Source organism: Pan troglodytes, chromosome 15 (genome assembly GCF_028858775.2).
Source record: "Pan troglodytes isolate AG18354 chromosome 15, NHGRI_mPanTro3-v2.0_pri, whole genome shotgun sequence".
Lineage (NCBI taxonomy): Eukaryota > Metazoa > Chordata > Mammalia > Primates > Hominidae > Pan > Pan troglodytes.
Genome location: NC_072413.2, coordinates 48,736,531 through 48,762,006, shown reverse-complemented (window position 1 = coordinate 48,762,006; position 25,476 = coordinate 48,736,531). Strand labels below are relative to the sequence as shown.

The 25,476-nt window shown below is 39.2% G+C and overlaps 1 protein-coding gene across 32 annotated transcripts in view; it reads left to right on the top strand.

Moving 5' to 3' along the window:
* Positions 1-25,125, top strand: part of NIN (ninein) — a 111,719-nt gene extending 86,594 nt beyond the window's left edge. For 9 of the 32 annotated variants that reach the window (XM_016926073.4, XM_016926064.4, XM_016926069.4 and 6 more), the window contains 9 exons: positions 624-746; positions 1,460-1,573; positions 3,262-3,408; positions 5,507-5,686; positions 6,708-6,854; positions 9,338-9,439; positions 15,205-15,405; positions 18,868-18,981; positions 21,268-25,125. In XM_016926073.4, the coding sequence (XP_016781562.4) occupies positions 624-746; positions 1,460-1,573; positions 3,262-3,408; positions 5,507-5,686; positions 6,708-6,854; positions 9,338-9,439; positions 15,205-15,405; positions 18,868-18,981; positions 21,268-21,477 (1,338 nt within the window). In that variant the 3' untranslated portion in view covers positions 21,478-25,125. Of the gene's footprint in view, positions 1-623; positions 747-1,459; positions 1,605-1,722; positions 1,878-3,261; positions 3,409-5,506; positions 5,687-6,707; positions 6,855-9,337; positions 9,440-13,943; positions 14,005-15,204; positions 15,406-17,179; positions 17,694-18,867; positions 19,107-21,267 lie in introns of those variants that run through there. The other 23 variants (XM_063793359.1, XM_016926059.4, XM_063793357.1 and 20 more) reach the window with 13 other exon arrangements.
* The last annotated feature ends 351 nt before the right edge of the window (positions 25,126-25,476 follow it).

The window sequence follows — 25,476 nt, the reverse complement described above, 5'->3', positions numbered from 1 at the left end:
CAGTCATCTCGGCTCACTGCAGCCTCCGCCTCCCAGGTTCAAGCGATTCTCCTGCCTCAGCCTCCTGAGTAGCCAGGATTACAGGCATGCACCACCACGCCTGGCTAATTATTTTTAATAGAGACAGGGTTTCACCATGTTCACCAGACTGACCTCAAACTCCTGAGGTCAAGTGATCCTCCCCACCTTGGCTTCCCAAAGTGCTGGGATTACAGGTGTGAGCCACCCCCACAGCCCAATTCTATAGTCTTGACTGGTTTTTTGAAAAACATTTTTCTAGTTAAAAGTATGAGGAAAATGTAATATGCTACATGTGTTAAACTGATAGAATGGCAGTATGTTATTTTACCCTGAAGGTAAAATGGAGAGCTAGGATCATTATTTAACAATGTCTGCCTGGTTGAATCTACCTAAGCAGACATTTCAACAGTCAACTGGGAATCAGAGAGAAGCCAGAAGGGAATCCTTGAAGTTTATTATAGTCTCTGCTAGAGTTTATGTCCTCTGAAATATCCACAGATAGGCAAATAGCAGCAGCTGTGAAAATGCCCTATTTAGAAATACCCCTTTGTACTTACAGCCATGAGATGTGATGGGAGGGCTCATTTGTTTATCTCTTACAGCTGCACAGATGTCCCGATCTCTCTGACTTCCAGCAAAAAATCTCTAGTGTTCTAAGCTACAACGAAAAACTGCTGAAAGAAAAGGAAGCTCTGAGTGAGGAATTAAATAGCTGTGTCGATAAGGTAGTAGAAGTAATAAGACTTTACCATCATCGTATACAATACACACCATAATGAACCTTTCTCTGTGGACAGTGGCACAGGGGCCTCCTGTGGTAGTCTGTTGTTCCAGAGTGTCCTGGAGCAGCATTTCTTTGGCATTCTGTGACCCCAGACTTCCTGCAGCCAAGACTGATGAAGTCTAAATTAGTTGTTTACTAATTATATTATTAAACTCGATAATATAAAATTTTTCTTATCACATCACAGTGCTACTTTATACCGCTATTTTGTTACAATATAAATTATGTGTTTAATAATCTGAGATCAATTTCATAGATAAACACTTTTTTTCTATTTTATCTTCTTTAGCAAATCCCAAAACACCACCTTTTTTCCCCACCTGCCTTAGTAGATATTCTGTTTTCTTCCTATGGTATGCTCTTGAGATTTTTAATGGCCTTCCAGCTTACCATCTTCCACCCTCAAAACATGAGGCAATAGAAAAGAAAAATAGGAAATTTCCAAAAAGAAGCAACTCCTCAAAATTAGACGTATAAAACAGTCTTTGGTTTGTCTTGATTTGGAGCCAGGAAGACCATTTCCTTTGACCTTGCCCTGCTCCCCTACATAAATAGATGGTACTTGTTCTTGACAATGTAAGTGCAGGCATATAAATTAAGGCTAGCTATGTTTGCAAAAATGCCCTCTTACCTCTTTTTCCCTTCCTGAAACAGTTGGCAAAATCAAGTCTTTTAGAGCATAGAATTGCGACGATGAAGCAGGAACAGAAATCCTGGGAACATCAGAGTGCGAGCTTAAAGTCACAGCTGGTGGCTTCTCAGGAAAAGGTACATGGACAATTCTTGTTTCATCTTCACGGTTAGTATTCTCCTAGATCTTCCAACAGAAATCCCGGTAAAAAGAGTGTTCCAGGTAGAAGTAGCGTAAGAGGGTTCCAAATGATTCAATTTGACCAATGTTTGATGTGTGTTTATAGTGTGGCAAGGCTGGGCGTGGTGGCTCACCAGCACTTTGGGAGGCCGAGGTGGGCAGATCACTTGAGGTCAGGAGTTCGAGATCAGCCTGTTCAACATGGTGAAACCTCATCTCTACTAAAAATTAAAAAAAAAAAAAGCCTGGTGTCGTGGCAGGTGCCTGTTAAGTCCCAGCTACTCCAAAGACTGAGGCAGGAGAATTGTTTGAACCTAAGAGGCGGAGGATGCAGTGAGCCAAGATCATGCTAGTACACTTCAGCCTGCACGACAGAGTGAGACTCCATCTCAAAAAAAAAAAAGTAAATATAGTATGACAAAATGATTTAAGTAATATTTCAAACTTTGCAGCAAAATAATTTAAATGATATTTCCATCAAAGTTTATTAATTATGAAGGCTTGAGAATAGTGCATAAAAATGACTGCTTGTTCCTAATTTATATAGGACTTCTAAGGCAGTTTATGCCCTATTTTAAAGATCTATATCAACATTCCCTTTATGAATTTAAATTTTTAAAATTGGAATTTATATGCGGTATTAGCGTAAAATAGGATTCTTCTTTAAGAGGTGAGGTCTTAGCCAGGCACGGTGACTCACGCCTGTAATCCCAGCACTTTGGGAGGCTGAGGCAGGCGGATCATGAGGTCAAGAGATCAAGACCATCCTGGCTAACACAGTGAAACCCCGTCTCTACTAAAAATACAAAAAAATTAGCCGAGCACAGTGGCAAGTGCTTGTAGTCCCAGCTACTGGGGAGGCTGAGGCAGGAGAATGGCATGAACCTGGGAGGCGGAGGCTGCAGTGAGCCGAGATCGTGCCACTGCACTCTAGCCTGGGCAACAGAGCAAGACTCTGTCTCCAGAAAAAAAAAAAAAAAGGTGAGGTTTCTTTGTATCCCAGGCTGGATCACCACTTGCTGCCACCTCAAACTCCTGGGCTCAAAGGATTCTCCCACCTCAGCCTTCCAGGTAGTTGGGACTACAGGCACACGCCACCACACTCAGCTTTTTATTTTTGGTAGAGATGGGGGGTCTTGCCATCTTGCCTAGACTAGTTTGAAACTCCTGGGCTCAAGCGATCCTCCTGCCTTGGCTTCCTAAAGTGCTGGGATTCCTGGTGTGGGCCACCATGCCTAGCCTAGAATAGGATTCTACAAGTATATATTTTTATTTGCAACTAAGAGGGTCCTTTACAGTACAACATCATAGGCTAAAACAATTTCTACAAAATTCAGTGAAACCATCTTTTGTGATGCCAGTTGGCACCCACTGGTATTGTAAGATACCATTTAGTAATCTACCAGATGACTATCAAGCAATACCTTGCTCCAGACATAGTTCATCATTGTCCTAAATATAATTTAACATCCTGTAAATATACCTACTGTCCTGGGTTTCCACTGAGCTACTGACAAGAAAGCTGGATTTAGTAAAGAGAAACAAATGGACTTGAAAGTTCTTTTGTCCTTATTCATTCCTGAACATGCTAGAGGTGAGACCACAAGAGTTTGTGTAGCAGTAAAAGATCATTCTCACAATACAGGTTCAGAATTTAGAAGACACCCTGCAGAATGTAAACCTGCAAATGTCCCGGATGAAATCTGACCTACGAGTGACTCAGCAGGTAAAGGAGGCTTTAAAACAAGAAGTGATGTCTTTACATAAGCAACTTCAGAATGCTGGTGGCAAGGTGATTTGTTCTTTTTTTATTTAGGTATAAGTTATTTACAGTAAAGTATACAAATCTTAAGACTACAACTTGGTTATTTTTATGTGTATATGCATGTACATATAAATATGCATATTTTATGTATCTGTGTTTGTATAACCATCACTTAGATAAAAATGTAGAACATTTCCAGCACTCAGCAGGCTCTCCCTTGTTCCCTCCAGTTGGTAACCCCAAGGGAACCACTTTTGTACCCTCTGCCACTGTAGTTTAGGGATGCTTTTTTCTAAATTTCATATAAATGAAACCATAGTGATATAAAACAGGTCTTTTTTTTGTATTGAGCAAGTCAGAAGACCATGGCTGAGTTGAGTTTTGTAATAACAAAACTAAAACATTTTCTTAAATGGTAGATAAAAGTATTTGTGTGACCTTAAAAAAAATCAAATGTAGAAAAACATTGCAAGAAATTAATCTGGGAACTTATACACAGACTTGCAAAAAAGTACAGCTTCTGCTAAAAAGGCATAAAACAATAGTATTGAATTTCAGGAGATAATTCATTGCTACAAATAGGTTGCTATGGCACCAGAAAGTCCAGGAAGAGCTGATTAAAGTGTTAGCTGGCTGACACATTATGGTGGTGGGGTAGAAAGTGTCTCATTTTAATAAGTCACAGTGCTGCCTAATCTGTGTGCAAATAAATTAAGAACAATGTTATAGATGTCATTTTGGGGCAGATGTCAAGATTTTGTCCTACAATAAAAGTAGACACATTCAGTTATTTTATCTCTTGGTGAAACTTTTTATTAAAAAATCAGTTGTTTTGGGCTGGGTGTGGTGGCTCATGCCTGTAATCCCAGCACTTTGGGAGGCCGAGGCAGGCAGACCACTTGAAGCCAGGAGTTCAAGACCAGCCTGGCCAACATGGCGAAACCCTGTCTCTACTACAAATACAAAAATGGCCAGGCATGGTGGCTCACGCTTGTAATCCCAGCACTTTGGGAGGCCTAGGCGGGCGGATCACGAGGTCAGGACTTCAAGACCAGCCTGCCCAACATGTTGAAACCCCATCTCTATTAAAAATAATTAGCTGGGCATGGTGGCGAGTGCCTGTAATCCCAGCTACTCGGGAGGCTAAGGCAGGAGAATCGCTTGAACCCGGGAGGCGTAGGTTGCAGTGAGCCAAGATCGTGCCACTGCACTCCAGCCTGGGCGACAGAGCTAGACTTTGTCTCAAAAAAAAAAAAAAAAGCCAGCTGTGGTAGTACATGCGCCCATAATCCCAGCTACTTGGAAGGCTGAGGCATAAGAATTGCTTGAGCCCGGGAGGTGGAGGTTGCAGTGAGCTGAGATCGTGCCACTGCACTTCAGCCTGGGTGACAGAGTGAGACTCTGTCTCAAAAAAAAAAAAGTTTCCATTTTTAAAATTACTTCTGGGTTGACTTTTTCTGAAAATGAGATTGTACCTTTTTTTTTTTGATGTTTGGTTTAAAAGGCAAGAGGCTTATCTATTTGTGTTATCTTTTTGATTTTTTACATCATTTTCAAGATCCAAAAAATCACTTTGGTAGCTGAAAGCACATTTCTGAATTCAGACGTTAATTACATGGACAATATGTGCTTTGGATTCTAAAAAAAGGATATGATTGCATATGTGAAAATGAAAGTAGAGTTTAGCCTGTGAAAGCTTTTGAGTTGGCAGTGCATTTCAGCCTTCTCTTTATGTCCTCTGTGAATCAAATGAATATCTTCTGGGCTTAAAGATAACTTCGTAAGAATGAAGCAACTTTTAAGCCACCAGTCTCAATGCATTTGGGTCCTTTATGGAACTGGGCCTCGCCCTAGAGTCATATTCATTATTGGACATGACATGGCTGTTTTGTCAAAGACCATTTTAAACAGAGACTCTCCAAACCTTTTTGTTTAAATCAAACTTCAAGAATATTGTTTTATTCATATTTATATGTACATACACATACTTTCATTAGAAGACTGAGGGGACAATTGAAAGGTACTTACTAGGAGTCGTTGTCATTGGGTAAACATGACACCTGTCTCAAAACAGCAATTACCCAATAGCTTGTTTTTAAGGCTTACACTCTGCAATTCTCTTAAGAGCTGGGCCCCAGAAATAGCTGCTCATCCATCAGGGCTCCATAACCAGCAGAAAAGGCTGTCCTGGGACAAGTTGGATCATCTGATGAATGAGGAACAGCAGCTGCTTTGGCAAGAGAATGAGAGGCTCCAGACCGTGGTACAGAACACCAAAGCCGAACTCACGCACTCCCGGGAGAAGGTAACTGGAGAAGCTGCACATCATGGCATATGTTTGAAAATGACTAGTTTGATAGGAAAATGAATGTTGGATATGATTGGAATGGTTCTAAGGTGTGGATTTGAGTATCCTGCTATAGCAGACTTATTTTAAGAATGTATAATTTATCATTTACTCACATATAATTTTATCCTGATGTTTATAAAATATTTTTATAAGCAGTTTTATATTAAAATATATTTGTGACTTTAATCTTCATATCCAAAATATAGACTCATGGAAATTATGTGAACCATATAGTCTTCAAATTGGCTGGCCACCAAGACTAGTAGTACAAAAATGGTAAAACTAGACTCACATCTTGCAGGTCTAAATAACTCCTCACGAGAGAAAAAGGTGCCTCCTTTAAAAGACAGCATTTCAAGGTTTAAGGTCTTTTCCAACCACCAACTTGGTGCTTGAATTCCTTACCTCTGCTGCATAGTCTCCCAATGATATTTAACCTATGCTTAACACCCCTTTTGAGGAGGAACTCTGAAGAGTCGCAGATATTTAGTTAGAACACCTACTCCGTGCCAGAAACTGCTATCACTGATGCTGCAGTGGTGAGCAAGACAGACATGGTTCATGTCTTCGTAGAACTGTTTTAGATGTGAATAGTCCAATAAGAGCAGATGGGAACTGTCAGCCCATTCTCTCCTAAAAGTAGTGTTCATGTCAGAAAAAAAGGGCCTGGGACCGCTGTGCCTGTTTTCCTGGCAGCCACATCACATACACTGTTGACTCCTGGAGAGTTAGTGGACCCAGAAGTCTCCTCTTCCCAGTCTTGTTCCTACAGTCCTGGGTTTGCAGACCCAACCAGACTCACCTAGAAAGGGTCTTTTGAAATCCAGAAAAGCTAGCTTCAGGTATTTACAGGCTTGATTGAAAAAGGATGTTAAACAGGACCCAAGTACTGAATTAAAACTTTCCCTGTGTTTGTTGTTTTCGCTGGCTGGGTGATTGTATTAGCATTTCTTCCTCTTACATTTGTTCCTGTTAGGTCCGTCAATTGGAATCCAATCTTCTTCCCAAGCACCAAAAACATCTAAACCCATCAGGTACCATGAAACCCACAGAGCAAGAAAAATTGAGCTTAAAGAGAGAGTGTGATCAGTTTCAGAAAGAACAATCTCCTGCTAACAGGAAGGTGAGTTTTTGAGAATATATGGCGTGCATCTGTGTTCTCACTATAATGCGTTCTTAAGTGTGTTTCTTCTCAGGTGTACTTCTAAGGAAATGATTACGATGGCATATTTTGGCATGTATCTCTTTATGCTGTTATCTTGTCAAAATAGCATCGTGGTTCTTTTTGATTGAATAATGGTTGAAAAAATAACAGTTTGGCCGGGTGTGGTGGCTCATGCCTGTAATCCCAGCACTTTGGGAGGCCGATGCAGGCAGATCACTAGGTCAGGAGTTTGAGACCAGCCTGACCAATATGGTAAAACTCCATCTCTACTAAAAAAACACAAAAATTAGCCAGGCGTGGTGGCACGTGCCTGTAGTCCCAGCTACTCGGGAGGCTGAGGTTGCAGTGAGCCAAGATCACACCAGTGTACTCCAGCCTGGGTAACAGAGTGAGACTGTCTCAAAAAAAAAACAAAAAACAAAAAACAAAAAAAAACCCCACAATTTAAGCTTTCTTAAGGCAATTAATCATCTTTATTAGTATTAGAAGCCCTTATAAGTTGGCAAAATATTTATCACTCGAATCTTAGAAACATCTTAATATGGGATTTTTTTTTTATTGCTATGTAACAAATTAAAACAACATTTCTTGTCTTATCTACAAGTCAGGATTTCAGAAGCAGCTTAGCTGGGTGGTCCAACTCAGGGCTCTCATGAGGATGCAGTCTACATGTTGGCCAGGCCTGCAGTTACCCGAAGGCTTCACTGGGGCTAGAGGAGCTACTTTCCAAGCTCATTCGTACAACTGTTAGCAGGAGGCTGCTGTTCCTTGCTGGCTGCTTGCCTGAGACCTCAGCTCTTCACTACCTGGGCCTTTTCTCAGGGTGTAGCATCTGGCTTCCCCCAGAAGGAGTGATGAAACAGACACTGAGACCGAAAGACCAAGACAGAAGCTGTGGTCCCTTTATGATCTAATCCTGCGAGTGACATACCAACATTTCTGCTGCACTGTATTTGTCACACAGACTAACCCTAGTATAGTGTGGGAGAGGACTGTATAAGGGTGTGAATACCCGGAGGTGGGGCTCTTTGAGGCCTCTTGGAGGCTGGCTACCCCCTGGTCACACCTCTGCAGTGCCAATCAGTTTGCTTTCTGTAATTTGTCCCGTGAAGTTAGAGTTCTAGACCAGACTTCTCAGAGTTGTTACTTTTCTTTTTCTAAACTGAAACTCAGTTTTCACTATTACCTCTTTATAAAAAATATGGTCTGTTTAGAAATCTGAGAAAAATATTTCATTATAAAGTATTCATAAAATTTTTGTTTTTTGTGAAAGTTATCATGACCATTTGCAGTAAGAAGGCCTGGTTGTGCTCTAAAGCTGAAATGTCATTTAACTTCAGGTACATTCAAGTAAACTTTGCAGAAAGAAAATGGGTTTCATTTAGCTGCTCATTAGGGGGAAAAGAGTCTGTGATAGGCTTTTAATAATACTGAAGTTTAAAATGGACCTGGAAGACTACACTTCTGTTTCACAATTCTTGCTGTTCTCCTCAGCTCTTTTTGATAGAAGCAAAATCAGCTTTCTAAGATAGTGTTGTATGTTTTTTACTGAGCAATATTCTGACTTGTGTCCTCTAGCTCACTAGGTTCTTCCTGTAGTAAAGAGTTATAAAAGTGAGGCTGGACACGGTGGCTCATGCCTGTAATCCCAGCACTTTGGGAGGCCGAGGTGGGCAGATCACGAGTTCAGGAGTTCCAGACCCGTCTCATCAACATGATGAAATCCCATCCCTAAAAAAAAAAAAAAAACAAACAAACAAAAATTAGCTGGGTGCAGTGGTGCACACCTGTAGTCCCAGCTATTTGGGAAGCTGAGGCAGGTGAATCGCTTGAACCTGGGAAGTGCAGGTTGCAGTGAGCTGAGACTGTGCCACTGCACTCCAGCCTGGGTGACAGAGTGAGACTCTGTCTCAAAAAAAAAGGTACTCATGAAATCTTTAAAATCGAAAAGTTATATAAATCAGGTTTTATGTACTCTCAATTTTAAGCCTTTAGGTTTGCATTGACAGTATTTTTCCTGCTGCAGATCCATAGTAGAGGATTATGAAATCAATTTAATGGAAACTAGCATTTTTTATTAATATACTACAAAATATCAGAGTACATGGTCCATGGTAAGGATATTTCAGTGATATGTACTGTACATATGTGTGGGTGTGTGTACTGTGTTGTAAGATAAAATGTATTTCTTACAGTGGGTGGCATCCAAGTTTAAAAGCCAGCTGCCTTAAGGAATCTATTCTGTGTGAGGACAGGTGATTAAAACTAGATTACTTAAATGTAAGCAATACACTGAATTGTATTATTTGTTTGTCACTGAATTAACTTGGCTTTCTTCCAAGAGTTGAGATTTCTGACAAGCACAGATTTGTCAAAATAAAGTAGAACAACTCAAGTGTTTTTGTTTCTGTTTCAAGGGAATATTTTGTTTTTTTAAACAGGTCAGTCAGATGAATTCCCTTGAACAAGAATTAGAAACAATTCATTTGGAAAATGAAGGCCTGAAAAAGAAACAAGTAAAACTGGATGAGCAGCTCATGGAGGTAAGTTTCTCAGCAGATGGCCTTAGCTATGAAGAATATGTTAATCCATGAATGAGCTATTTGTTGGGAGAGACTAGACATGGCATTGAATTCCCGTTGTGAAAATCTAAGTACACTGCCAAGTTGAATTCTTTGGTCCGCCTTACCAAGTTTAACAGACAACTTTGCTTCATTATACTGCCATAGGAAGCCATACTGCTTTTCAGAGTAAGTAATAATGGTGACCTAAAATGCAAAGACCTGTACCTCTGCAAATTCAGGGGGCAGGGACTCTCTGATTAGCCAAGGGGCCCTGAGCACTCTTGCCATCACCATGTTTATACCAGTTCACTGATCCCTCCTATATTGCAGCATTTTATAGACATGATTGGTCTCTAGCACCCTCTTCAGTTGGGAAATCCATGCGGGGAATTTGAGAGCATTAACATTTGGAAGTTTTAATTTCAAGTGCTGCTATTCTTCATTACTACATTTAGAACTCAGGACTGCCTTGTGAGAGGTACATCTGATCACTATGAAAATGTATTTGTGGCCGGACATGGTGGCTTATACCTGTAATCCCAGCACTTTGGGAGGCTGAGGCAGTCAAATGGCTTGAGTCCAGAAGTTCAAGACCAGCCTGGGCAACATGGTGAAACCCTGTCTCTACAAAAAAAAAAAAATACAAAAATTAGCCAGGTGTGGTGGCATGTACCTGTAGTCCCAGCTACTTGAGAGGCTGAGACAGGAGGATTGTTTAAGCACAGGAGTTGGAGGTAGCAATGAGCTGAGATCACACCACTGCACTCCAGCCTGGGAGACAGTGAGAGACCCTGTCTCAAAACGAAAGAAAAAGAAAAAAAACGGATTTGTAAAACTAGCTTGTCAGCTTGGACTTTGAGTTCCAGTCTTCTAGATTGCTTTCTGAATACCGAGCTTAATTATAGGATATAACAAACATGTATACATCCTTCTTAAGGATTTCATTGATATACCTTGGGTAAATGAAATTAGTTAATCTAACATTTAGTGAACTATAAGACTTATGTAAGGCAGAGAAGAACCTGTAGAAATTGTCTTTTTGTGCTCTTAAAAAGTACTGTGTATACACATATTTTTAAGCCAGAATTATAAGAAGAAATGGGGCCGGGCGCAGTGGCTTACCCCTGTAATCCCAGCACTTTGGGAGGCTGAGGCAGGTGGATCACCTGAGGTCAGGAGTTCGAGACAAGCCTGGCCAACATAGTGAAACCCTGTCTCTACTAAAAATACACAAAAATTAGCTGGGCGTGGTGGTGGGCACCTGTGATCCTAGCTACTTGGGAGGCTGAGGCAGGAGAACTGCTTGAACCCGGGAGGCGGAGGTTGCAGTGAGCCAAGATCACGTCATTGCACTCCAGCCTGGGCAACAAAGCCGGACTCCATCTCAAAAAAAAAAAAAAGAAGAAGAAATGGAACTATTTAAGTATTTTCTTTTATGAAGCTGGCCACATGCAAAGGTAGCTTTTAAAAACCAAGCACCAAGCATTGATTTTTAATGCGAATTATGGGCAAACGTATAGCACTAACATGAAATCACCAGTGAAGTTTGTCAATTTTGTGTTCTCTGATTTATCAACTAAAGGGGAAATTCATGAAAGTTTTAGTGAAGTCTAAACCATTTTTTCTTTTTTTAACAGCAATATAATGAATGCATTCAAAACTTTGAGCTGTGGGCTGTACTTAGATGTAGACATGCTTTTCTGATGAAATATAATTATATACTCTGAGGAATAAGATGTCTAAAACTAAGCCCATATGTCTAGTATCAAATTGAAAAGTAGCAGTGTGTACTTAGTCACTGTGAGAGCCTTTCCAGAGGCTCTGCCAAGAGACCAGTTCTTCTCCCGCCTGTTCCCATCTTACCCAACACCCATTAACATTATTAGCCATCGTAAGCAATTTCCCCTTGTTGTTTTCCCACCTAGTAGTAAATATTTGCTAACAGAGGAGGAAAATTGAGTGTTCTTGACACTGGAGCCGAACAGCTAAGGAAAAAGCATGGATTTTTCTATTTGAACACTGAAAAGAACATCTCATACCTATTTATTCTAATGAAACTTTCATTAGGAAATGGAACTGAATTATTGGCCAGGCACAGTGGCTCATGCCTATAATCCCAGCACTTTGGGAGGCTGAGGCAGGTGGATCACAAGGTCAGGAGTTCGAGACCAGCGTGACCAACATGGTGAAACCTCGTCTCTACTAAAAATACAAAAATTAGCTGGGCGTGGTGGTGTGCGCCTGTAATCCCAGCTACTCAGGAGGCTGAGGCAGGAGAATCGCTTGAACCTGGGAGGCGGAGGTTGCAGTGAGCCAAGATCGTGCCACTGCACTCCAGCCTAGGCAACAGAGCAAGACTCCATCTCAAAAAAAAAAAAAATTATTAATGCTATAGATTTACACAAATTGGATATTTTTTTTGAGATTCTGTCACCCAGGCTAGAGTTCAGTGTTGTGATCACAGCTTACTGCAGCCTTGAATTCTTGGGCTCAAGCAATCCTCCCACCTCAGCCTCCCAAAGTGTTGGGAGTTCCCTGATCTCTCCTATATTTCTCCAGATTGAAGTTTTTTAAAACAAACAGTGTTATTGGCCGGGCACCGTGGCATGCGCCTGTAGTCCCAGCTACTCAGGAGGCTGAGGCAGAAGAATCACTTGAACCCAGGAGGTGGAGGTTGCTGTGAGCTGAGATCGCACCACTGCAGTCCAGCCTGGGTGACAGAGCAAGACTCCGTCTCAAAAAAAAACCCAAAAAACAAAAAAACAAACAAAAACAGTGTTATTGAGGTATAATTCACATATTATGTAGTTCGCATATTTCAGGTGTACAATTCAATGGTTTTTAGTATATTAATTTTTAACCTGTGATAAATATATACCTAACATAGAATTTGCCATTTTAAGCATTTAAAAATGTACAATTCAGTGGCATTCATTAAATTCACAACATCCTACAACCATTACCACTCCTTCCAAAACCTGTTCATCACTCGGCTGTAGCTATTAAGCATTAACCATTCCCCCTCTCCAGCGCTACAAATTGGATTTTTATTTATAGTATGATACCTACAGAGTAGGTTAACTTGGGGGATGCACAGTGTGTCCCAGCTCACCTGAGGGATAGGTACATTCCTTCTCACTCTGGCAGGGATTCTTACCTGATTGGGGCAACGGGTGGCAGGCTGGGCAGGGACAGGTTTCTATATCAGAATCTCTGGAGTCAGGGGATTTGAGCACAGCTGTCTTCATGGTTCTAATCTGATATGTGCACTCCCTTGGGGGAAGTAGTCTCTCATCTCTATATACTAGTTTAACAGTCACGGTTCTAACGTAACACATCCCCCCACTGTAATTAAAGATCACAGATCACTAGACTAGGAAAAGAAAAAAATTAGGGCTAGAATTTGACGCCTACTTCAGAGCTTTTTCAACATGAGCGGTTCAATAAGTTTGTTTTGAACACTCAACAAAAGGGTTACAGACTATATCAGCAGTTCTCAGTCTCTTGTGTACCTCTATGATAGCTAACATTTCAGACACTTAAACAACAAAATGGCTTATAGTTTATACTGCATTCTGCATCTCCAAGTGGCAAGAGATTTAACATTAGATCCATTCTGTACTGGACCTGGAATAATCTTTATTTATTTATTTATTTTTAAACGGAGTCTCGCTCTGTCACCAGGTGGGAATGCAGTGGCGCAATTTCAGCTCACTGCAACCTCTGCCTCCCGGATTCGAGCGATTCTTCTGCCTCAGCCTCCCAGGTAGCTGGGATTACAGGCGCCCACCACCATGCCTGGTTGTATTTTTAGTAGAGATGGCATTTCACCACGTTGCCAGGATGGTCTTGATCTCCTGACCTCGTGACCCACCTGCCTTGGCCTCCCAGAGTGCTGGGATTACAGGCGTGAGCCACCATACGCGACCTAATTTTTTTTTTTGAGATGGAGTCTCACTGTCACCCAGGCTGGAGTGCATTGGTGTGATCTTGGCTCACTGCAATCTCTGCCTCCCAGGTTCAAGCAATTCTCCGCCCTTAGCCTCCCGAGTAGCTGGGACCAAAGGCGACGTGCCACCATGCCTGGGTAATTTTTGTACTTTTAGTAGAGACAGGGTTTCACCACGTTGGACAGGCTGGTCTTGAACTCCTGACCCCAAGTGATCCGCCCACCTCGGCCTCCCAAAGTGTTGGGATTACAGGCATGAACCACTGCGCCTGGCCTGGAATCTTCTAAATCATTATATTGGGCGGGGCACAAATAGGATACAGTAAGTGAAGATGCACTTGCAGAATTAGAGTTGTAAGACATTTTAATGTCTGTAGAATTTATATACAGAAAAATGTGTCTTTCATATGCTCTTATTCATGTATATAATAGACCTAATTAGTACTGTTCTTTCTCTTTTTATTACTCATACTTTTCTCTAACTCCTGTAATTTTCTCTTCTTTTTGTCTTGTCTGTGGCTAACCTGTACCTAGAACTCAGTGGTTGGAAGTAGCAGAGAAGGGTGCAGTTCTCTGCCTGAGATAGTGTGTGAAGGTAGAACATTCTCTTTCAATGAACTTTCATAGCATGGAGCCATCTCATTAAACCTCTTGCTCATGTTATTTCTGTTGATTGTAACAGTTAATAAGTACTTAAGGAAAGAGCCAGTATTCATTTTGTTTTAATGGTATAATATGTCTGTTTACATCAAACTTTTCCTCAGTATTTAAAGCATTATGTATGAAGAAAATTATCCCACTGATATAAAATTATGGATAATTCTCCATAATTTTTATCATGAAAACAAAGTGGTTTTCTGAATCTACAACTAGAGGTATTTCAAAGTGGGCAATGCCCCCACCCCCACCTAGAAATTTAGATATAAGGAAATGGATAGTGGCTCTGACATTTCATGGCAACATTTAGTTATAGCCGAGTCTTAGAGGTCCTTTTCCACCTTCTCACAAGCCTGGAGGTGCCGCTTCTTGAGTTTAGTCTTGGTAATGTTTGTTGCATGCTCCGCGTGTGTATAGATGTGAGGTGGCCTGCCTCACTGCCCAAAATGCCGTGCATCGTCCTCCCTTTCCTCTCCCCCACTTTGACTGGCATGTTGGTACACATTTCCTCATTGTCTTGAATACTTCCATTCCATGTTCTCCAGTTCCTAGATGTTCTAGGATATTATTGCTTTATGCCCCAGAATTGTCTGTCTTGTGCTGTTTAATCTAAGGGTATAATTACATATTGATAAACTAAAGGTAGGTTAAAATAATTTTAGATGCAAGATGAGGTTCTTCCAAAAAAAATTGCTAACTTGGGGTTGGAAAAAATATAGTCATTGAACATTTAAGAATCTTTATGAATGGTAAAGTGGTAAAACCCTAAAGCATAACCACTTTCTCCAACCCCAGTTTTTAAAAGGGGGGAGGTAATTATTCCAGTATAAGAAAAAATGAAATAGAATTCACATGTATTATGTACATCATGCCCTTAATATCACTCCAGAGTTGGGAAGGGCTTTTTAAGCCTAAAACTTTTAAGAAAGCCTACTTATTAAGCATATTCTCTGCTAAGCGAAATAGCTTTTCTCATTTCTATATTCCTGGGGCCCATATGCTGTCCTGTTTCCAAGTTTCAGTGGGTCTGGGGTTATTAATGAATTAATAGTCTTCATTACTCACTGCCTGACACCATAAAGGGCAGCTCTGGGATTGAAGGGACTCAGCTGAACAGGGCTTTGCCCTTGTCCTTCAGATGCAGCACCTGAGGTCCACTGCGACGCCTAGCCCGTCCCCTCATGCTTGGGATTTGCAGCTGCTCCAGCAGCAAGCCTGTCCGACGGTGCCCAGGGAGCAGTTTCTGCAGCTTCAACACCAGCTGCTGCAGGCAGAAAGGATAAACCAGCACCTGCAGGAGGAACTTGAAAACAGGACCTCCGAAACCAACACACCACAGGTATGAAGCTCTCTCTACTCTAGTAGATCACCTGTTAATTTTACCTGTTTATTTGAAAGTTATACCAGTTCAAAGGTGGAGAGAAAGAACCTAAATCTGATGGCACACACCTGTAGTCCCAGCTACTTGGGAGGCTGAGACGGGAGGATTGCTTGAGGCCAGAGGTTCAAGGCTGCAGTGAGCTACGATCATGTGTGTGAACAGCCACTGTACTCCAGCCTGGGCATCATAGCAAGACTCCATCTCTTAAATTTAAAAAAACAAAACAAAATCACAATCCTAAATCTTCTTTCAGAGAGATATTTAACCTGTATGACAAATCCATAGAACTGCAGTGCTACTTTTGAGCTCTCAGCTTCTAAGCTGAGTCATTTAGTGTTCTGTAATAGACGATTTGCCCATTTGTAATAAACAATGAAGTATCAGGATCACTTAAACATAGCACACAATTGGCCTGATGTTCCCATCCCATGCCAAAAATATTACAAAATTTAAATGTTGCTAGGATATGCGCTACTAACAAAGTACACTGAGCTTTCCTGTGCCAGAGCCGTGCAGCCTGCTGCATCCCATGAAAATCACAAGTGATGACTTTTCACAACAAATAGAGTGTATAGTCAGTGACATCTTTCTAGTTGACATAGTTCATAAAACTATTTAAGAAAATAAAAATCTTTTCATTGTTTGCATTAGCATGATCCCAGCTCACCACCACATCCAATCTTATATTACTTAGGTTTTCAAGTATTCAGAGTTATTTCTCTTTAATGCTTCATTCATCATCCTTTCTCAGAAGTTTAACTTTTGCAGCTTGCCTATTTAGTTAATTCAGAACTAGGAATAAAATAGAAAGTCCTTCTTTGTGGAATTCTACGTTAATCCTTTCTGGTTTGCATGCGCTTGTGTGTTCAGATACCTTGCCTCTCAGTTAATGCTTGACAAAGAATTTCCTATCTCTTATTTGAATCCCCTCAAAGTGGCTTTGCAAAGTCACATTAGCCCTGGAACTCTACATAGGAACAGTTCTGTTTCTTCTACTATCCATCTATGCTTAATTACGAAGTACTCCTACCACTTGTCAGTTCTAATAAACTTTTCCCTCTACATACGTACCTATGCTGTATTTCTAATAAACTTTAGAAGGTTTTTGTTTTATGAGCTTTAAAATCTGTTTTTGGAAGCTTTATACATACCTCTTCAACTTCCCAGTATTAAAGTTCTTAAATTGTAATGGTAGAGTGTTAGATGCTTTAACTCTCCAGTATATAATTGAACTACAAAACTTTGATCTCAGTTTTTAGTGGACCTTCTAACCAAATGATCCGCCAAGATTCTTCTCATTGCTCTCTTACACCCTATTTTCAAAGCCTGCTGTTTCCAACCCAACCACCAATGTTAAAAAAAAAATATCCTTTTCCTCCAATTCCTTCAGGATTAGACAAAAACTAAGATTTTTGAAAGAAAAAAAAAATCCTCCAACCAGATGACAGGGTGGACTGCTTATTACTCTCACCAGAATGCTACTGCAGGCTCTCCCATTTCCCGCTGCTGAGCTGACACTAATTTTAAGAATGCAGAATATTGTTAAATCTGCACGTTTCTGTGTGTGGAGTGATGTGATCTCTTCTGCATTTTGTGTTGCTTTGCTTGCCTATGTAGTGTTAATGTGTGTGCTTTTAAAAATTGTTTGCATTGTAGATGTGTGAATTTAGACTCCCCCTAAAAACTCATCCTGACATGAGGGTGAAGTGTACTACTTGCCTTCTTTCTCTAGGCCTTGCTACCGGAGCAGCGAGCAGTGCACGCAGATTCCTACAGAAGGATTGGGCACCTGTGAAAACTGGGCTGCTATTGATGGCATTTCTTACCATGGCAGACAGATGCACACACCCACCCATGCACACACACCACACACAGAGACATAAGCTATGTTGGAATTAAGTGCTCTTTTAAATTATTTTATTATTTTTACTGTTAAACCTTTGCAGTATTATGTCTCTTATTTATTTATGTAGAAATGACAGATCTTGTGAATCAAATTCACAAACATCAGCTTGTTACAAATCATTTTATTTATACCCTTTAAAGAGTGTGGATTTAAGATTCTTGAAAGGATGTAGTCTATATATTTTCTCATTCCATATGTTGTAACTATTTTTAATAAAAGGTACTACTTTTATATATGGAATTTGAAGAAAACCAGGGGTATTTATACTGTTTTGTATAAGATGTACAAATCTTTTTGACAGGAAATTTTTGATGAAACAATAAAATAAATTTTAAGTGTATGACTGCCTTTGTTTTTCCTGTTTTTCCACTCTTTTGCCAACTCTATGTTCTTTGAATTATCTCTTTTTTTTTTGTTTGTTTTGCTTTGTTGGGCAAATAGACATCAGACATTTTGTATTTATGTTTGAACTTTAAAAAGCTATTATTTTTTTTAAATATAGGCCTTTTTAAAAGCTAGATGTCCTCCAGGCCCAATTTTTTGTAACTTACTTCCTGCATTAGACCTTTGCCTATTACAATTTTTATCCTCCGGATAGTTACTACATGATTTAGGGTTTCTTTTATGATTAAGTGTTACTACTTAGTATCTAAACAGATGGTAGCCTTTGACTCATGTTTGGTCATTCTGCATGTCTTTTGAAGTATATCTTAACTACCATCAGCTGTTAATACCTTTATGAAATCTGAAATTCCTTATGGGGACATTTTGGTGGACTGCAGAGGGATGGGGGTTGCATTCTAATAAGTCAATTGCATTCTAATCTCTCTAGGTCTCTCTCCTCTCCAAAACTCACTTACTCCTTAACCCATCACCGTTGTGTGAGAACAGGAGATTTTTCATTTTCAATCTGCTGATAGTAAACCCATCCTCCAATCCAGATGTGTGCTTCACATTTACAAGTGGGAAACAGATGACTAGAAAAATTGGCAGGAAGAGGCTATTATGAAGAAAAAAACTTACCACCCTCACAGTCATCAGCCACTTCAAAGGAAAAACAGACATGCATATTGCAAGCTGATTGGATATGTTAGGAAACCCTGAATATATTCAGTGCTTGTTTTGTTGTTGAGAGGCCCATAACATTGCAGAGACCCAGATCGCAGATGGGAGGTTGATAGCTATCTTCCAAGTTACCTTGGATGTCCATTTTACTAGAGGTACTCACAGGTATTAAATTATGGGTTTTCAGAATTTTGCTTTATATCAGGGGGATGATGGTAACACAGGTAAGATTCTTTTGATTTTTCAGTCTGATCCTTTATCTGATAGGGTTACTTTTCTGACATATGCAATCCATGCAGGGCTTAAAACTCTCATTTCATGAGAAATCCATCCTTCCTGTTACAAAGGCAAAACATTTGCTGTCCTTTCTCTAAGCATCTTGTGGGGAAAATAAACCAGTGTTTTCAGTGTGACATGATTTTCGAATAATATACTTTTCTTCCCTTCAGGGAAACCAGGAACAACTGGTAACTGTCATGGAGGAACGAATGATAGAAGTTGAACAGAAACTGAAACTAGTGAAAAGGCTTCTTCAAGAGAAAGTGAATCAGCTCAAAGAACAAGTGAGCCTACCCGGTCATCTCTGTTCACCCTCCTCACATTCCAGCTTTAACTCCAGTTTTACATCCCTTTATTGCCATTAACTCGTTAACTTATGTTGTCTAATAAAGGCAAATTCTATTATAAACGTCTGTAAGAACTTAGGATTTGCTCTCCCTCATATCACCCCAAAAAATAAGAACTCTGTATTTTTTCCAAAGCTCTGTTTAAGGCATGTTTGTCCACAATTTAAAAGTGTAAATCTTTGCTAACATGATTTACATGGACCTAAGATTTTAAAGATCAAAAAAAATCTATTGATTCACATAGACCTAAAGCATGTCTATTCACATGCTTTAGGTCCCTGTGAATCAACAGATTTTTCTCTGCCCAAGACAGGAAATATTCCTATTTAAATTGAAAAATGATATTGGTTAAAAAAATAGGGGGATAATAAATGGAACTTTAGCTTTCCTGTTCCCAACAGCTTATGAAAACCTCAACAAGTATCTTATTGCTACAGCTAGACTCCAAAAAGATGTACTTTGAGTTAGAATCTAGACCCCAGATTCCAGGACCACTTAAACAGCCTGCTCCTTTTCACCTGCTGGTGGCAGATGTGGCCTTGGTGTTTAGAAATTAGTTGCGCATCCACTGAAGAGACAAGCAGAAAGTACTACCCTCTGGGAGAGTGTTATAGCCTCTCTGGAAACTGAGATGAACATGTGGGGTGGGGGGCAGAAAATGCCCAACCTAGTTCTTTAGATACTTAAAAGCTAAGAATAACAACCCCAAGAGAGGGTCTGAATTCAGCTGTAGACAGCAACTTTTGGTTGTCCTGTTTCTTAATACACAGGGAAGAAAAAGTCCCGTTCAGTGAGCATTTATCCATTCAGTTCTTTACATATTCAAGCATTCAACACATAGTTACTGTGGGCCAGGTCCTGCCATGGGCACATGGATACAACAGTGAACAAAGCCCCTGCCCATATAGAATGCACTTACAAGGTGCCAAGCATTTGGCCAAATGGTAGGTTCAGAAATAAGTGGGATCCGTCCTGTTTTCAGTAGAGGAGAACACAAGAGAAAGAGATATTTGATCCAACCCAGGAGTTTAAAGAAAGCTTCCTGAAGACCTCTGAAGCTGCATCTTGAGAGTTAAGATTTCAACTAGTTAAGAAAGTGTGGGGAAGGGTATCCTAGGCTATGGGAACGTCATGGAGTTATGACCACATGTGGGGTGTGGACACATATAAACACTTCAGCATTGCCAGTTCACACTGTCCTGGGAGAAGCAGGAGGAGAGACTAGAGAGGAAGGGGGAACAGGACAGTAGGCCTCCAGTGCTGAGCCAAGAAAGAAGCTTGATTTTTATTCTGTCGGCAATGAAGAGCCATCAAAGTGTTTTTTTAAGGAAAGGAAGAGAGGGAAGGAGGAAAAAAAAGTTGTATTCAGGAAGTTCAACAGAAAATATGTTCTGAAATGTTATGTGATGTCTGCCAGTCATCTAGGTTCTGAGCTTGAGAGTGCTGTCATCCTTATCCCTGCCCTTTGAAATGCTAATACGTTGTTAAGCTACTCTTTAGTTACTCTTTATTCTCATAAACCTTTATACTTTTAGATGCCCTACTTGAAATTGGGTGTAAAATGAACACTTAAAAGGTAACATGGGAAGGGGGACTGGAAAATATTAACCAGAACAACAATGAAAGTATCCCAAGGCTGCTAACAAGTTTTCCCACCCCAACCTAGACCATATATTCTAACTATAAAGATTAGACTAGACAAGGCCCCATGCAAAACAAAACAAAAACAAAGACAGTTCAGGAGAAGTAACTGCCCAAATCTTATCTCTGTTATAATACATGAGCTAAATTTTAAAATAATCAGTGGGTTGTAGTTACGAATGATAAGTTCAAGCATCTGTTGTTACAAGCAGAGTTAAACAGTCCACACCTGACACCTCAGGAATTTAAGTTATAAAAGTATTTGATATTTTTAAAGAATAAATACAGAAATAATGCCTATTTAGGTAGAAAAAAAACTTTTGGTGCCATCTAATATCAATCTGTTCTATTAGTAACTGACATAAACATCTCATGCAAAGAAATAGCTTAGAAAAAGTGGATTTGTTCCAATGGTGTCCCTGATGCCAAGTCTGATGTTAAAGCTATTTTGTAAAATAAAAGAATATAATTAGAAGAAGTGATTTGCCTTTATAAAACAACTGTCCTTATGTCAGACCTTAAACTGAAGGTTTAAGAAGAGTTACAGAAATGGAGTCAAGATGTTTCTGGTTCTGTTTCTAGCTCTGCAAGAACACTAAGGCAGACGCAATGGTGAAGGACTTGTATGTTGAAAATGCCCAGTTGTTGAAAGCTCTGGAAGTGACTGAACAGCGACAGAAAACAGCAGAGAAGAAAAATTACCTCCTGGAGGAGAAGATTGCCAGCCTCAGTAATATAGTTAGGAATCTGACACCAGCGCCATTGACTTCTACACCTCCTTTGAGGTCATAGCCAAACCAAAGGGTACACTCATATTTGTGCACTTTACTGAAATAGATGAACATTTCAGTAGGTTCTCAACTTAAAATTAAGCCTAACCTAAAACTGCCAGCAACACAACTGGAGTTTCCATTTATCATAATTAGTTTTTCTAAGTAGACCCTTATGGGAGTTTGAAAATAAATACTCACATATTTCACTACTTAAATTATTCCCAAGATTTGAATTTATTTTAAAATTTTAATAGCCATCAAGAATGTAGACATATGAAAATTCAAGAACCTAAAAAATACCGGTTTTGAATGAGTTTTTGTGGTTTTGGGGTTTTTTTTTTAATTATTACAAATCTATGTGTAAAGTCTAGATATTTGAAGTTTGAGATCTGATGAGAATGGTTGTTATAAACTTTATTTTAAAACCAAATTTAGGTGTTCTTACATATTTAAATACTGGAAAGTCATTATAAATAGTTTTGGTTCTTTGAATTGGTAGACAATTAGTAGAGTATAATTGGTTAGGAGGCAGGGCTTATTAAGTGGTTATTAACCACTGACATCAGACAAACCCAAATCTGTAGAATTCTAACCTTCTAACGCCTGTGACAGTATTACCACTCTTCTTGTATTATAGATTTAGAACTCATTTACTCAATTGCACTCTTAACTAATGTTAAAAGCTTACTTGCTTTAAACAGCCTTTTCTTCTTTCTCTTAAAAGTTTCATTTGGGGAGCTGGTCTTCTAAGAAACGGATAAAGCCACATAATTAAAGCAGTTGAACTATAGGGAAAGCACTGAACAAACCACTTCGGAGTAAATAGCTACTCTTAGAAAAGAGGGATAAGCAGACCATGTAGGTTTTCTGTCTCTCAAATCTTGGAGTTCATAAATTTACTTGAGGTTGCCTCAAGAACTCAGGGAACGATACTGTAAACTGTCTTCCTGAACTACTGTAGGGCCTCTCTAAGAATTTGAAATGTATAAACCATGTGACCTCATTTATTTGTCTTATATATTTACAGCCATACTAGAATTTTTATTTCTACGTTTTTAGTAAATTTAATATTCTGGGGGAAAAAAGGCCTTGATTTTAGGGTTAAAAACCTGACTTACAGAAGAGTTTATTTAATATAGGTCAAAATTTTCTGTGTTTCTTATTCCTTCTATACCTCAAATCTGATTCTAAGAATTTCTTACTGTGATAATCATTGGCATGCCACCTGAGGTCAAGGAGTGCCAAATAGGACTTTCCACTCATGCTCAAGATCAAAACTTTATAGAACAGTCAACATTTTAGATTCGGTAACCTTTTTTTTCTTCCAATTATAATCTCTGCTTCTAGCCACTTCCGCCAGCAGTTGGTGGAAGACTTACTAGGTGCAGGGCACTTTCCAAGCTCATCACAACCACCTGCTTGTTTTCATGAGACAATAATCCGAAAAGTTCGCTTTGATATATTCCTGGAGGGCCAAGCCCATCTATTTACAAAAGGTGAACAGCAAAATGAAGCACTACTTTATGGGCAGGAACACAAGAGAAAACAAACTGCCCAAGAAGTCATCATGTCAGAAACTCAATCTCAACAAAATAATTTCCATCAGGGAACTTCAGGGTTTCTTGGGGGCTTATGAGTCTCACCAGTCAACCCAGGAAGCCTCACTACAAGAGCCTTGACAAGGCACTGTTTTTTGTGGGACTGGGAGTTCACACTGATGAAGCAAACCTTTGAATTTTTGCACAGCTCTTGTCAGAAAGCCGAGTTCCCCCTGGATAAAGAGTTAATTTTAATCCTTCCCTATAATTATACTTCAAAATATTTGACATCTGCTATTACGCCTTCTTTAGATCTTTCTTCTGCGGTGCAAACATTTCTAGTAAGTGTTTGACTACTTGTATGGCATTAGCTTTCACAGAAAGTTGTTTCACTTAAAACTGTGGATTGGCCTAGGCTAAGGACAAAAATAAACTAAGTACCTGTAGTGTATTTATGTGATATGTGTCAAGTTACTCAAAGTTATTGCTGTTGGAACTGAACAATAATATTTCCCAGATAGCTGGCCTTAGCATGCGATCACAGTTGTTGTATTTTTAATTTTTGTCTTTTACAGTATGAGAGGTGTAGGTTAATTTGTTTATTTCCTATAAATTTGTATTTATGTGTATATAAAATGTACAATGAATGTAAATATGACTTTCTGGAAAGTTTAGACTACATTTAGAATCTCTATTCAAAATCAAAATGCTGCTCAAATGAATTTAACCAACATCTAGGTGCTTAATTTCTCATTTTATCCCACTTATGAGATTGGGAAAAAGATCAATATGAGAAATATCATACAGATACCTTAAATGTATGCATTTGTGCAACAATTTTTGAGAAGGTGAGTGGCAATTTATAATTTAGTTGGCAATTTATAATAGAACTTATAGCTTTTAAAAGACCTTTTAAAGACATTAAGTGTAAACTTAAAAGTATGTTTAGATCTTGTTTCAAACTTTACAATAGCACTCTTCAAAATATTAAGTTATATATTTTATAGGCATTTAGTTGCTTATTAAAAGCACTGATTTTCAAACTTTTTGATTTAAGAACAATTATTTAAGATCGTCTCAGAAGATGGGATCTTCAAGAAAAGGGAATCAAGTTTGCCTTTGAGATAATACGTTACACTAAGAAAAGGAAAATGTGGATAGTAAAACCCACCCCTCTCATCCTATTTTACTCTCTTCTGCTTTTTAGAAGCCTGCACTTAAGCTCAGATTTGTGAAGGGAGAGTAGAAGGGAAGAAGTAGAACCACAGTGTTTTATTTATTTTTCTAAAACTCTTACTAAATCCAGATTTTTAAAACTGTTTTAAATGTGAATTCTTCCCAGAAATTTCAATGCATTGCATATTTAGCCTTCGGCATATTTTTCATGAGTAGATCATGAAGTCATAGGCTTCCAAGGCATAGGAAGAATCTTGCAGGTCTAGGATTTTAATACTGCACTATTACCCAGGGCAGACATTATGAGAAACTGTTTCTTCTCTAAGGGTTTATGGCAGACTTTGCTTTTTTAACATGTGAGAAATGAATTTTTTATTTTGTGATTTATGTGATTTCTTTTGCTGAGTGAAGGAAAGGAGAAATTGTTGCTATTGTCAGCATCTTAAAGGTATTTCCAGTCAAGGCAAGGCTAAGTGCTTTGTGATAGTATTAAGCAAGTCACGTTTTGAATGGATTACCTGTAGTGACTCATGGGAATGATATAATTATACAAGTAATGCCAAAAACCAAGTCAAAGCCTAATTAACCAAAGCACTCATTTAAAAATCATCACGTTTGGACCTATCTGGACCTCTCAGCACTGTAAAATAGTTTTGGTTTTGTGGCATATGAATAGCTGTTTAACAAATCAAAGTTAGCTTTTTGCTTCTCAGCTTTTTTGGGCAATCAATACAAGTTAAGTTCTTAATGGGGAGACATTATCATGGCATGACTTAAGGGAACATTGGTTTGTGAAGGAAAAACAGATTATCTAAAGCCATCTCTATGTTTCTGTTCAGATAAAGATTAATGAGTTCTGTGTTTATATCAGCTTTGTATATTTCATCTTAGCCATTCTATCCTAGAAAGATTTTAATGTGAGCTTAAGATGTAAATAAATAATTTTGCAAACATGCCTTTTGTTTTCTATATACCCTGACCTTTTAATAAAGTTTCAGTGTATTTATCATTGGTCTTTAGAATGATAGCATCAAAATATTTCACTAAACACATTCTACAAATGCAGAATCTCAGCCCGCACTCCAGACCTACTAAATCAGAATCTTCATTTTAAAGAGATTCCCCAAGTGATTTGTATAGGATTTAGAGCATTGGGACTCCATTTCTATTATAGAAGGATGACTTTTACACCAGCCAGTTTGGGGTCCCCGTATACTGTGGCAGTGCATAGTTTACCTGCAGAATCATGACTTAACCTTGGGCAAGGCCCTGTTTGTGATTTTGGGTGCTTCAAAGATGGCTTT